This window comes from Sinocyclocheilus rhinocerous, unplaced genomic scaffold (assembly GCF_001515625.1).
Source record: "Sinocyclocheilus rhinocerous isolate Xijiao unplaced genomic scaffold, SAMN03320098_v1.1 scaffold942, whole genome shotgun sequence".
In the NCBI taxonomy this organism is placed as follows: Eukaryota; Metazoa; Chordata; class Actinopteri; order Cypriniformes; family Cyprinidae; genus Sinocyclocheilus; species Sinocyclocheilus rhinocerous.
Genome location: NW_015627890.1, coordinates 3067781 through 3080891, shown reverse-complemented (window position 1 = coordinate 3080891; position 13111 = coordinate 3067781). Strand labels below are relative to the sequence as shown.

Here is a 13111-nt window from a genome sequence, read left to right as displayed (position 1 = left end):
ATATAAACACACACACTAAAAAGAGGAGGATCTGATTTAGAATGCTGTCATTATCACATGTCTTCATGAGGATCTGATTTCAGATGGTGTGGATGGTAATGTTTAATTGTGTTACTGTGATGTTTTATTGTGAAAGCTCTTACTACAGACGTTGTCTCGGCAGATCTCTGACCCACAACCGCTGCAGGCCACACCTGCTATATATGGAGTAACACCATGAACGTGTCCCCTGTAAAGGAGCATGTTACAATAACATTACTAACCATCGCCACAAGAGGCAGACATAGTGATATTTTGACCTGTGCTGAACTTTACTATATCATTGCAACTATAAATCAAGCAAAAACTATACAAAATTTAAGAATTTCCCATTTTACAGAGAATCCGGGTCATAACCACCATAGATGTAAGGTGGATGTATTCCTATAATATTCAGAATAGTGGTAAATATAATAGAGGGAAGTCGTGGCCTAATGGTTAGAGAGTCGGACTCGTAACCCTCGTGACTACGTTGCTTATATGTGTGTGAAACACACAACAGCTGAATTCTCAGGCACTGTACTGATGTGTATCTTCACTATCACACACACACACTCATATTCACGTTTCATAATCCTAAGAGGTTGTAACACACTTTCAAAATGAGATTGAGTCTGAAGGCTAGAAAATCACACAGAAGACAAGCAATAAAGAGTATAAAATATCAACCCAGGTTTATTCAGCTAGCACTTTTATGATGGCCATTCTTACAAGTAAAATGAAAATTGCAGTTTTCTAAATGCATTTACAGGCCTACTGTGTATATGGAACTAAAATAAATGATTTACACACAGCAGAAAGGAAACTATATATATATATATATATTTATAGACAGATTTATTCTTATTATTTCAATGATTGCTAATTTAATATCCAACCATAATGAAATTATGGAGAGATGCAAATTTTAAGGTTCAAGTTTGAGACATTAGGTAACAGGTTCACATGATGACATTAATGTGTTTCATAAAAGTGGAGTAGCCAGCAAACTCCTAGTAGACACAGTCCAAGATTAGTCAGCCAATAGGAAATACTGTAGGCTGAAGAGGGCGGGCCATAGTCCCACCCAGGGAACCAGTCATATTCTGTAAAGAGAGACATCACAGCATATCTGAGCAACATGTAGGTTTGAAAAACGTCATACTGGGAAATGTATGCAAAGTGGATATAAATATGGAAATGATAAATAAAGTCTAAAAAGATTAGATTGGCATGAAGATATTAAGATATTTTAAATATTATCATCATGACTGTCTAAAAAGCTACTTTGAAACAATATATACTGTGAAAAGCGCTTTACAAATAAAATTGACTTGGCATTTTAGTGATGTACTGTCAAACCTACTAAATATACTGTGAATTTTGTTACGTCTAAATTAACTGGTTTTATTCAAGCCAAATATATTGCTTAATATGACTTCACAAAACTGACTACACTGTAAAAATTATTTTTTTGAAAATAGATACAGATTACAAGACAATGCAATTTCAGTCTTTCTACTTCAAATTTCACATATAATTCAGTGTGTTACTTGCTGTTTCATTGTAATTAATTGTGAAATTTACGAACTATTTCTAAGTGAAAATTGTTTCTACACAATTTTTTGGTGTACATTATATCATTATATTACGCAAATGAGTCATTCTAAGAGTAAGATCAGGTAGACATACAGTAGCTCCTCTGTATAGTGAATATGGACAGTTTTTAATTGAACTAATAATCAAAACACACACACACACAAAAGTGTATAATTATTTTCATATCTTGAACCCCCTAGTTTTGAACATTTGGCTGCATCTTTGCAAATATTAAAGTCTAACTTACGTATCGCCATAGTTGCACACAAAAATAGTGGATTCTGGGTGAGTGGAGAAGTTTTCGATTCCTCTAGTGCACACATTTACAGCACAGCCCATCTTGAAGCTTGTAGACCACATTAACTGAAACATACAATAAATGCACAAATACATAAGGTTGATAAACAAACCTTACTTTGATTTTCATTCCTGAACAATATTCACAGCTGAACATACCTGTGCGTAGTGGCCACACATGCGTGAGCAGTTGTTATTTTTGAGTGAGTAAGCTCCTTTGCTCCATCCGTGTATGGCGTTCTCCAGTGAGAAGGCTGAAAACGGAGCCCCCAGCCAGATGTTCTCGCCCATCCACCCGAACAGCGGGTGCCCGAAATGTGCCAGCCCAGGGTGATGAGAGGCCTTGCAGTGTCTTGCTCGGTTTCTGGCACCCTTGGCCAATTCATTGTCCCAGGACTGTGGACAAACACACAAACAATAATCCAAATCAATTTGAATTACATAGATATGATATGACTTAAGATATGACTGACAGGACAACAAGTGCCTCTAAAACTTACATTTAAGCCCCATTCTCACCAAAAACCATAACTATATTACTGTCCACACCAACGTAAAAATATTGTTTTGTTTGTTATAAACGCGTGCTGCAGTTTTGTTGTCTCGACATGCTCCAGCTCTTTAAAGCAGGATTGATTTTGATTGGCTGTCAATTTATTTTAATCGTTCATCACCTGGAAAAATAAAATCGTTCTGTAAGTGATTCCAAAGATATCGTTCCTTTTTTGTCGTTTTCATTATACAGTAGTTATGAATCACTTACCTATTCCCAAATAATTAGACCGATTAATAAATAAAGTATGAATAATTCAAATTCTTTGGGAATAGGTAAGTGATTCATAACTAGTTATCGTTCTTGGTCTGAACGGGCCGTTAGAATTCAATTTGTCCCAGAATATTCAATCCCAAAACATTTTACTTGTGCACCTTGGTTTGTTCCATGCTAAAATACTTATTCGAACTAATTCAACTACAATAACTTATATTTACAACATTAAAAAACAGGTTATTAGATCAAACAAATAACACACTCTAAAAAATGCTGGGTTAAATAGGGACAAACCCAGCAATTGGGTTGTTTTGACCCAGCGGTTGGGTTACTACCCAGAAGATTGGGTTAAACATCTAACCCAGCCGCTGGGTCAAAACAGCCCAATTGCTGGGTTTGTCCCTATTTTACCCAGCACTGGGTTGTATTTAACCCAGCATTTTTTAGAGTGCACATTTCATATGATCATTGTTGAGAGATATCTGAGAATATCCTTCCAGAACCCTCTTCAGGCGCCATCCCAATCAACAAGCCCCTTTGTTTTCTTTTCATTCTTCTACTTCCAAAATACAGTCAAGATCAATTACACACACAATAGGGAGCCTTTCCTTTCCACTCACACAAAACATCTCTTTATTGCCATAGCAACCAGAATGATGGTTGTGCATATTTTTTTTAGACTGAAACTCTGAGACAAAAACAAAATGACATGCTGTAAAGCGAAATATTACCACGAGCATTTATAATGTGAAACAGTGAGACAAAGGGGTTCACAGACAAACACATAAACACACACAAATGAAGATGAACGTGAGTAAAATTGAGTAAACAACATGCTATCTGCGCGAATGATTATGAACACATAAATACTATCAGGAATGAATAATCTAAAACGAAACACCAAATACTGCGTCCTGAACACGTGTCTTACCATTGAGCGCGCGCTGGCCGCAGGTGGAGCGGTGCGCGAGCGCTGCGCGTTATGCGCCAGCACACACCTGCGGATGAACTCGGGTTCCGTTATTTCCGGTAAGAGAGACAGAACGCCGCAGGAGCCGTACAGAAGCACCGATATCCGTAAGAGAAGACCGCCGAGAGAGTCCATGGCACTGATGGCAGGAGACTGTCCTGAGCCGCGCTGCTTCGCTCTGGATAAATGAGTCAATGGAGCATCACTGCAGGAGACTCGCTGACCTGTGCGTCATGGTGCCGTGGATTTGCCCACTCTCTCTCTCTCTCTCTCCCTCTCTCTCTGTCTGTCGCTCTCTTTCTGTGTCTGTCTGTCTGTCTTTCTTCGTACAGGGGGCTTTTTGAAGGACTAAAACTGAACCGCCCACCATGTCACGAAAAAATAAGATGCGCGGCACTCTTCGTCTTCATCCCTCACGCACAAGTTCACGCGCGCGCACACACTTGTCCAAATGTAAATTAAAGCGTGCGACAAAAATGGCCATATTTAGCCCGTTCATATTTAGAATGTCTATTTTCAAAATACATTTTTAGAATGATTTTTTTTAGATGGCAGCTAAATATCAGTTATAAGTTAATTTATTTTAGATTTATCCGAACGTGTATTTAAGATTTTAAAAACAAATTATTTAAATGATATTAAACATTTAGAACGATAATGGTTGTTCTCGTGGAATATTGCCTTTAATCATAGATTTATTTAATAATAAAATTATTTAATTGTTTTATTTGAATATGGTCTTCTTTCATTCAAGATTGATTTATTAGTACTTTGTCTTTGCAAGTTATGTGAGCAAAAAGTCTTTCTTTTTTCTCTTTTTATGGTCGGTTAAAGGTTTCTTTTCTTTTCTTGTACATTTGTAGAAGTACATTTACACATGTGAATGGATTACTTTGCAGCAGCATTTTAAATAATGTTTAAATAACTTTTTTTTCACCTACAATAATTTTGCAACAATTTTTGTTTACAAAAATGTATTTATTTTTATTTATTTTGCTTTAAATTGTATATAAATAAACATTTACAAAATGGTTTTGTTGCAGCATTTGACATTTTTTCATTTTAGTTTACAAATACGTATTTTTAATGTATTTTCTCTTAATTGTAAACATTTACACATGAGAATGGATTATTTTGCTACAATTTTGGTTGCTTTTTTACATTCAGTACTTTTGCAATCTTTCTTCGTACAGGGGGCTTTTTGAAGGACTAAAACTGAACCGCCCACCATGTCACGAAAAAATAAGATGCGCGGCACTCTTCGTCTTCATCCCTCACGCACAAGTTCACGCGCGCGCACACACTTGTCCAAATGTAAATTAAAGCGTGCGACAAAAATGGCCATATTTAGCCCGTTCATATTTAGAATGTCTATTTTCAAAATACATTTTTAGAATGATTTTTTTTAGATGTCAGCTAAATATCAGTTATAAGTTAATTTATTTTAGATTTATCCGAACGTGTATTTAAGATTTTAAAAACAAATTATTTAAATGATATTAAACATTTAGAACGATAATGGTTGTTCTCGTGGAATATTGCCTTTAATCATAGATTTATTTAATAATAAAATTATTTAATTGTTTTATTTGAATATGGTCTTCTTTCATTCAAGATTGTTTTATTAGTACTTTGTCTTTGCAAGTTATGTGAGCAAAAAGTCTTTCTTTTTTCTCTTTTTATGGTCGGTTAAAGGTTTCTTTTCTTTTCTTGTACATTTGTAGAAGTACATTTACACATGTGAATGGATTACTTTGCAGCAGCATTTTAAATAATGTTTAAATAACTTTTTTTTCACCTACAATAATTTTGCAACAATTTTTGTTTACAAAAAATTTATTTATTTGTATTTATTTTGCTTTAAATTGTATATAAATAAACATTTACAAAATGGTTTTGTTGCAGCATTTTACATTTTTTCATTTTAGTTTACAAATACGTATTTTTAATGTATTTTTCTCTTAATTGTAAACATTTACACATGAGAATGGATTATTTTGCTACAATTTTGGTTGCTTTTTTACATTCAGTACTTTTGCAACTTTTACAATATTATTGATTATATTTAGATTTAAAATATCTTTTTTTACCTTTTCATGTACTTAAAATTTATAAATTTGTCTACCTTCGCGTAATTACATTTCAAAATTTGGTCCTTAGTAGCATATTTTATTTTACTATATATTTGACTGTGTTTTACCTTTATATACTAATTATTTTTACGCAAGTCTCATTCATGATCATAGTCTTCATAAATGCATTTTAAAATGTATTTATTTTCCATTTAATTTGGTTGGTATTGTGGTAGACATTTCAGACTACGTTTCCCACAATCCTTTCATGAGCACAGTCACGTGTGTTGGGTTTAAAATCACCACAGCAACGGGAGCGCGGAAGTGAAACTCGTCTTAAAACCTGTTAATTTGCCCAACTGTTCACGTTAATAGTGGACGGCACCACTAATAATGAAAGCAAACGTGAAATCTTCACCTTTACAGAAAAGTGTGCAACAGGTAAGTGCGTAATGCCTGTAATGGCTTTTTAAAATGAACAGGTGTTACGTGTATTAATTATTCTGTCCATTTATATGTATATTTATATCAGAAACCCACGATAACTGGAGCAGACCGCGGGCCAAGGCCAGCAGAGTAAGTTTAGAGAAATAAGAAAAGCTTACAAACACATACAGCTCTGGAAAAAAAAGTAAGAGCCCACTGCAAAATGATCAGTTTCTCTGGTTTTACTATTTATAGGTATGTTTTTGAGTAAAATGAACATTTTTGTTTTATTCTATAAACTACTGACAACATTTCTCCCAAATTCCAAACAAACATATTGCCATTTAGAGCATTTATTTGCAAAAAATGACCACTGGTCAAATTAACAAAAAAGATGCAGTGTCTTCAGACCTCAAATAATGCAAAGAAAACAAGTTCACATTCATTTGTAATCAACACAATACTAATGTTTTAACTTGGGAACAGTTCAGAAATCAGTATTTGGTGGAATAACCCTGATTTTCAATCACAGCTTCCATGCTCTTGGCATGCCCTCCACCAGTCTTTCACATTGCTGTTGGGTGACTTTGTGACACTCCTGGTGCAAAAATTCAAGCAGCTCGGCTTTGTTTGATGGCTTGTGACCATCCATCTTCCTCTTGATCACATTCCAGAGGTTTTCAGTGGGGTTCAGGTCTGGAGATTGGGCTGGCCATGGCAGGGTCCTGATCAGGTGCTCCTCCATCCACACCTTGACTGACCTGGCTGTGTTGCGTGGAGCATTGACCTGCTGGAAAAAACAATTCTCAGAGTTGGGGAACATTGTCAGAGCAGAAGGAAGCAAGTTTTCTTCTGGGGTGACCTTGAACGTGGCTTGATTCATGTGCCCTTCATAAAGACGAATGTGCCCGATTCCAGCCTTGCTGAAGCACCCCCAGATCATCACCGATCCTCCACCAAATTTCACAGTGGGTGCGAGACACTGTGGCTTGTAGGCCTCTCCAGGTCTCTGTCTAACCATTAGACGACCATGTGTTGGGCAAAGCTGAAAATTGGACTCATGTAGAGATGCCGATTTAAGAAAAATTTGGAGTGGTCTCAATTTTTTTCCAGAGCTGTATAATAATTGAGTTGTTCATTAATTATTTATGCAATTTATTTAATAATTAAATATCTCACAGAGTTCCAGCGCTAAAGTTAGAGACCCTGCAAGACACGGAGGAGGAGGTGGGATAACAAGACATGATGCTGTGTAGTTTATTAACTTGATTAAGCAAATAGAGTCCAAGTGGATTTAATGTTAATGTACATGTCATTTTGAACAGCATTTCCCCATAATTCCAAAGGATGCTGCTATCAAGATTGTCCCAGGAGGTCTGACAGCAGTGAGCTGGGGCTCTCCAGCCTCCACACAATCAAAGCAGGTGCTCATTCAAAATGATCTTAAATCACCTAAAAATCACAATTGTGTCGTAATATAGGCCTCTTTTTTTTCTGTGGAACAAAGAAGAATGATTTTGAAGTACTGCTATTTTTCTCCAGTACAATCACAATGAATGAGGCTTTCAAGCTTCAGAGCTTACAGTCTGTTTCTCACATAAAGCCAACATGTTTTTTCCCCACATAATAAATCTTTAAATCTGTTGTATATCAGTGTTATTTTAATATAATTGAGATACTGTTACAGTTTTTATTAATATTCTGAATTTTATTTCAGTTTTTATTTTTATTTCAAGTAACAACATTTTTGTATGGTTTTAGTTACCTATAATCACCCTGCTTTTTTAGATTAAGCATCTTGTGCGTTTCACACCCAGTGTTTTGCGACCAAGATGAAGGACTCAATTAAAAATCAGGTGTTTGCTGTGGATCAAGGAGAATCATTACAGCTGAGCCACAGAGTCCAGACACAGAGAAGTCCACTGTCCAGTCACAAACCCAACCTGGATTCATCCCACTTCACCTGTAAAATCACAGCACAACCCAACTACAACCAGTCCAACACTGTCCGACCAAACAGCAAGATGAGGGATGTGGTGAGTTCTGCAAAGTCAGAGTTTTTAGCATTAGAATAAGGACAATGGTCAAGATGGATCATGTTCACTTTATAAATAAATCATACACAGCACCCTTACATCATTGAAACACTTTGTAAACTTTATAAATTAGTCCTACCTGTCACTCCAAAACGAATGTCATGGAAAACATGTTGAATGCTAGTGAATATGCAGTCAATTTATTATTTTATTTTATTTTTCCACAAAAAGCAATTTGTAACAAGTTATATTTTATTTTGTCCACACATTTATCACGTACCTACACAAAAGTAATTCATAACCATCTTTAGTTTAGTTTAGTTTAGTTTATTCCACTCAAAGCAATTTATGTTTTAACAGCACATTTATGTTTCCACACAAAAGCAATTTATAACATTTTATATTTTTTTCCACACATTTATTATGTTCTTACACAAAAACAATTTATATATTATTTTTATCCCACACATATATCATACATACATGTTTTTGACCAGAGTTTGTTGTCTCCCCCTGAAGGAGGGTGTTTCTTATGCTCCAGAAGTCCTATGTGAGCATTTAATATGATTGGATGACATGTTTATGTGTTTGTGAGTAGGAGGAGCTTACCGAGGACAGGAAACTGCAAGCAGTAATTGAGCAGGTTATGGTGGACCAACTGTCAAGGTCAGTATCTCTGGTTTTTTCTCTCTCTGTTCCATTTTTGTTCACAGTTTGTGGTGAGTAATAACATCGTGAGGTTTCTCTGATACCCACGCAGGGCTGTCATTAGCGATCCGGAACAGAATGCTGTGTCTGTCAGTCCCATGAGTGTCCCTCCACGCTACAGGAGAACTCTTCACTACACTAAGTAAAACCCACACACATACATGACTCAGATACTCAGATACAGATACTCTCCCCTTCTGTCTCATACTTATGGATTTGTAGAAGGTCACAGTGGTTACGTCCCCATTTACATTTTTTAGTTTTTTTTGTATTTTTATACATAATAGATGTTTTTGCTAAGGAAAGCACCACTGTTATTATTGCTCATACTGATTTGAACAAACCACTAATCTTAAACTTTGGCAACCGCATAGATGCATGCAAAAAATCACTCTGGACACCTTCACAACCACATAGCAACTCCTTTGCAACTACCCACAAGCACTCAATAATCGTGATGGCCAGTTTTGCAAGTACCACTCACATTTTCTTTAGAAAATATAATAGCATAAAAACATAAAAGTTCTCAGTTAGAATCTTGCGATTGTGTTGTCCAACAATATTTGAAGGGGAAAATATACATTTCAAACACACACACACACTAACATATATATAATGTCAGTTTACATTTTGATTTACTGCTTTAGGTAAAAGCACCTGCTAAATCAAAGTTTCCCAAACTTTGGGGATTGAGAGGGAACTGCAGGGGGTTTAAGAGTTGATGAAAAGCTAATAATTAATCAAAAAATATAAAATTATGTGTTTAAAATAAATAATTTCAAATGAAAACCAATCAAAATAAAAAATTTGCTAAAAGATTAAATATTTTATTTGTTTACCTGTATTTCGGGGACCATTAACTGACATCAGAAAACAGTGAACATGCAAATGTGTTGTTAAATTATTGAAATATTAACTTAAAACTGTTTATTTCAAGTATTGTTTTGGGTTTTTGAGTAAATATTTTAGGTCAAAAGGGTCCGGCTGACAAAAAAGTTTTAGAACTACTGTGATGAAAAAGAAAGAAAGAAAGAAAGAAAACATTTTTTAAAGCAGAAAGCAGTGGTTTTGAACCTCAAACAAAAATTACAGACTCATTCGACATCATCTTCACTGATCCTGTCTTGAACCACCAATCTAAAATTTTGCAAGACTGCTGTTTGTACTTCATTGCAATTATCTAAAATGCTACTAGAAACTCTAATTAAATATCAATAATTCATCTAAAAAACCATAAGTTACATTTACAGGAAGAAATTGAAAAAAGGAGGGGTTTTGTTGAACCCAAAGTGTGGCAAAGAACCATTCTAATTAAATTTAGTTCAAATTTGTTACCACTGCACAAAAAACACCCATTCACATGCTTCTATTTTGTCTTTGGTAAAACCAAAGTGTTTTGTGCTATTTAGGTTTTCGTTTTATGTCTGCAGAGTAAAAACTCAGAAGTCTTTAACGGAGAACAACTTATCCAACAAGCTCTGCTTTCAAGCCAGGATTCTATCAAGGTAGTCACAGCTACTTACTTACTTTCAGCCATTTTTAGTGTTTTATTTTGTAATTCGCATGTGTTCGATATATAGGTGTGGACGTGAAGCGTGTCGAAAACTTGTCGGCTTCTTTTTCATATGTGACCAAACACTGACCGTGTACGAGTACCGAAATTTTGGTAAAAACAGGTAAGGCTATAATGCTTCGTATTTATACAAATACAGCTCACACATAGTTTCCCTCCACATTTAGGTATCTGAAAATATAGTTGTTAATCATAACTCTTTCAGATGGAACGCACTGCCCTTTATCGCGCGTGGTGTGTATTTGAACAGAGGGAGGCCGTACTGCCTGCAGGACATCTCACAGGTTCATCACACTCATCATCTGTCACTCACACACGGACTAATATTAATTCATTAACACTCTGCCTACATCACCCAGGGTGCCGAGCTTCATTTCTGTACAGACGGCCCACACCTCCCCCAAAGTCTGAGACAGCAGCCGTGCCTGACCCTCAGAGTTACTGATGTGGATGATACAGCCAAGGGAGCCCTGCTGTATGTACCACTCACACACACACACACGCACACCCACACATGTGCGCTAGTGAGAGGACTCAAGAGCGTTTTTTTAGCGCAGAACTCAGTCTGGGGAAACTTTACATCATCTCTCTGAAGAGGAAATCAACGATCGAAACGCTCTAAAGGAAATTCAAGGTTAATACACACAAACATTTCTTATTAAAATGCATAAATATTCATCCAGAATGTTTCTCACCCACACAAACCTGTTTATAAGGTGACGTCATTTTTAATGTTAAAATTGGAGCTGTCAAAATTTTTAATCAGATTAATTGCATGATATGCCAAACGGTAAGGTTGGTAAGATTTTTAGATGTTTTTGAAAGAAGTCGCTTATGTTCAAACATAAAAACATAAAAAAATATATATATATATATACAGTGGGTACGGAAAGTATTCAGACCCCCTTAAATTTTTCACTCTTTGTTATATTGCAGCCATTTGCTAAAATCATTTAAGTTAATTTTTTTTCCTCATTAATGTACACACAGCACCCCATATTGACAGAAAAACACAGAATTGTTGACATCTTTGCAGATTTATTAAAAAAGAAAAACTGAAATATAACATGGTCCTAAGTATTCAGACCCTTCAGATTCAGATGAGCTGTGACACTCATATATTTAACTCAGCTGCTGTCCATTTCTTCTGATCATCCCTGAGATGGTTCTACACCTTCATTTGAATCCAGCTGTGTTTGATTATACTGATTGGACTTGATTAGGAAAGCCACACACCTGTCTATATAAGAAAAGAGTGAAAAATTTAAGGGGGTCTGAATACTTTCCGTACCCACTGTATATATATATATATATATATATAAAATACAGTTAAAAAGTAATTTATTCCTGTAATTTTCAGCATCATTACTCCAGTGTTCAGTGTCATGATCCTTCAGAAATCATTCTAATATGCTGATTTGCTGCTCAAGAAACATTACTTATTGCTATCAATGTTGAAAACAGTCGTGCTTCACATTTTTCATATTTTCATATTTTTGTGGAATCTTTTCTAAATAGAAAACATACATATATTTATTGACACTTTTGATCAGTTTAATGCACCCTTGCTGAATAAATAAATGTACACATAATTGAAACTGGCTACTTTGAAATCAAATTCATCAATCTGGTCTTGCGCCATGAGCATTACATTTTTAAGATGTCCTGTCAGGTTAAATCCTTTAAAAAATGCACATCGCCACCTGAAATCACACACTTCACCATATAGTGACTGTGTACTCTTAAGAGCTACATTCATAATTAACCAGTCACAGAATGCTTGAATTAGAATCCAGAGCTCTGATTGGTGGATGTTTTGCAGGTGCAGTGCATGATAGGCTGAGGGGACGTGCGGTCCGAACCCTGATCAATCTAAGAAGAGATTTGCAGAACTTAGATCTAAAGGCTGATAGTATTCAGCAAAAAGAGCTGCTCAGACGGCCTCTGATGGAGCAGCTGTGCCTCACTCCGCAGGTAAAGAGAAATAAAATAATCCATAACATCAAACTCATAAGATGTATTTAAAAATCTAAAAGCTAATTTCAAAACTATAAAAAAAAAAAAATAGATATTTCAAAAAAATATCTATCCATCCATCCATACAGCAGAAATGATGAGGCTGTAGAAAAGCACCAGGCATGTTGATGTAGAACATTATGTGAGCGTGTTGAGTCGTTACATTAGCGTGTGCCGTGTGTGACAGGACTTCGAGGCGGTGTGGAGGATTGTGAGTCGGCGTGTGGAGGGGTGGGTGCACCCCCCTGATGTGATGCCTGCTGTTACCAGGGAGATGAGCGAGAATAGAAAAGCCATCTTCCTGAAGGTAACAGACCAGCCGGACTGCATTCATCCTCCAGAGGACGCCATTGAGCTCTGTGACTTACTGAGTTTCCATTCTGGCCATTTGCTGCTGTTTTGAATATTTTTATCTTTCTCTTTTTTTAGGTTTATGTAAAGCTTGACCCAAATAAAACCGGCTCCATTTTCCTGAGTGATATTGAAAAATTCTATAGAGGCAAACAAGAGTTTGACGCTGCACTCGGTGAGCCACTGATCACTTAGTCTCTTGCTCACAGACAATAGTATCTTAGTTGTGTTTATTCAGTGTCATCAATATTTCATGACAAACATTGAGTGTTAAAC

The 13111-nt window shown here is 35.9% G+C and overlaps 2 protein-coding genes across 2 annotated transcripts in view; one reads left to right on the top strand and one right to left on the bottom strand.

Moving 5' to 3' along the window:
• LOC107736196 (GLIPR1-like protein 1) overlaps positions 1-3949 on the bottom strand; it is a 5558-nt gene extending 1609 nt beyond the window's left edge. The window contains exons 1-4 of the mRNA XM_016547676.1: positions 3615-3949; positions 2074-2310; positions 1865-1980; positions 116-229 (exon numbers count right to left, since the gene is read on the bottom strand). Of these exons, the coding sequence (XP_016403162.1) occupies positions 116-229; positions 1865-1980; positions 2074-2310; positions 3615-3788 (641 nt within the window). The 5' untranslated portion in view covers positions 3789-3949. The remainder of the gene's footprint in view (positions 1-115; positions 230-1864; positions 1981-2073; positions 2311-3614) is intronic.
• Positions 3950-6048: 2099 nt separating this feature from the next.
• Positions 6049-13111, top strand: part of LOC107735642 (calcyphosin-2-like) — a 9887-nt gene continuing 2824 nt past the window's right edge. The window contains exons 1-15 of the mRNA XM_016547266.1: positions 6049-6166; positions 6258-6301; positions 7333-7378; positions 7477-7575; positions 7969-8187; positions 8786-8853; positions 8948-9037; positions 10326-10400; positions 10476-10571; positions 10674-10752; positions 10828-10943; positions 11026-11102; positions 12291-12442; positions 12672-12791; positions 12914-13010. Coding sequence (XP_016402752.1) covers positions 6119-6166; positions 6258-6301; positions 7333-7378; positions 7477-7575; positions 7969-8187; positions 8786-8853; positions 8948-9037; positions 10326-10400; positions 10476-10571; positions 10674-10752; positions 10828-10943; positions 11026-11102; positions 12291-12442; positions 12672-12791; positions 12914-13010 — 1426 coding nt within the window. The 5' untranslated portion in view covers positions 6049-6118. The remainder of the gene's footprint in view (positions 6167-6257; positions 6302-7332; positions 7379-7476; positions 7576-7968; positions 8188-8785; positions 8854-8947; positions 9038-10325; positions 10401-10475; positions 10572-10673; positions 10753-10827; positions 10944-11025; positions 11103-12290; positions 12443-12671; positions 12792-12913; positions 13011-13111) is intronic.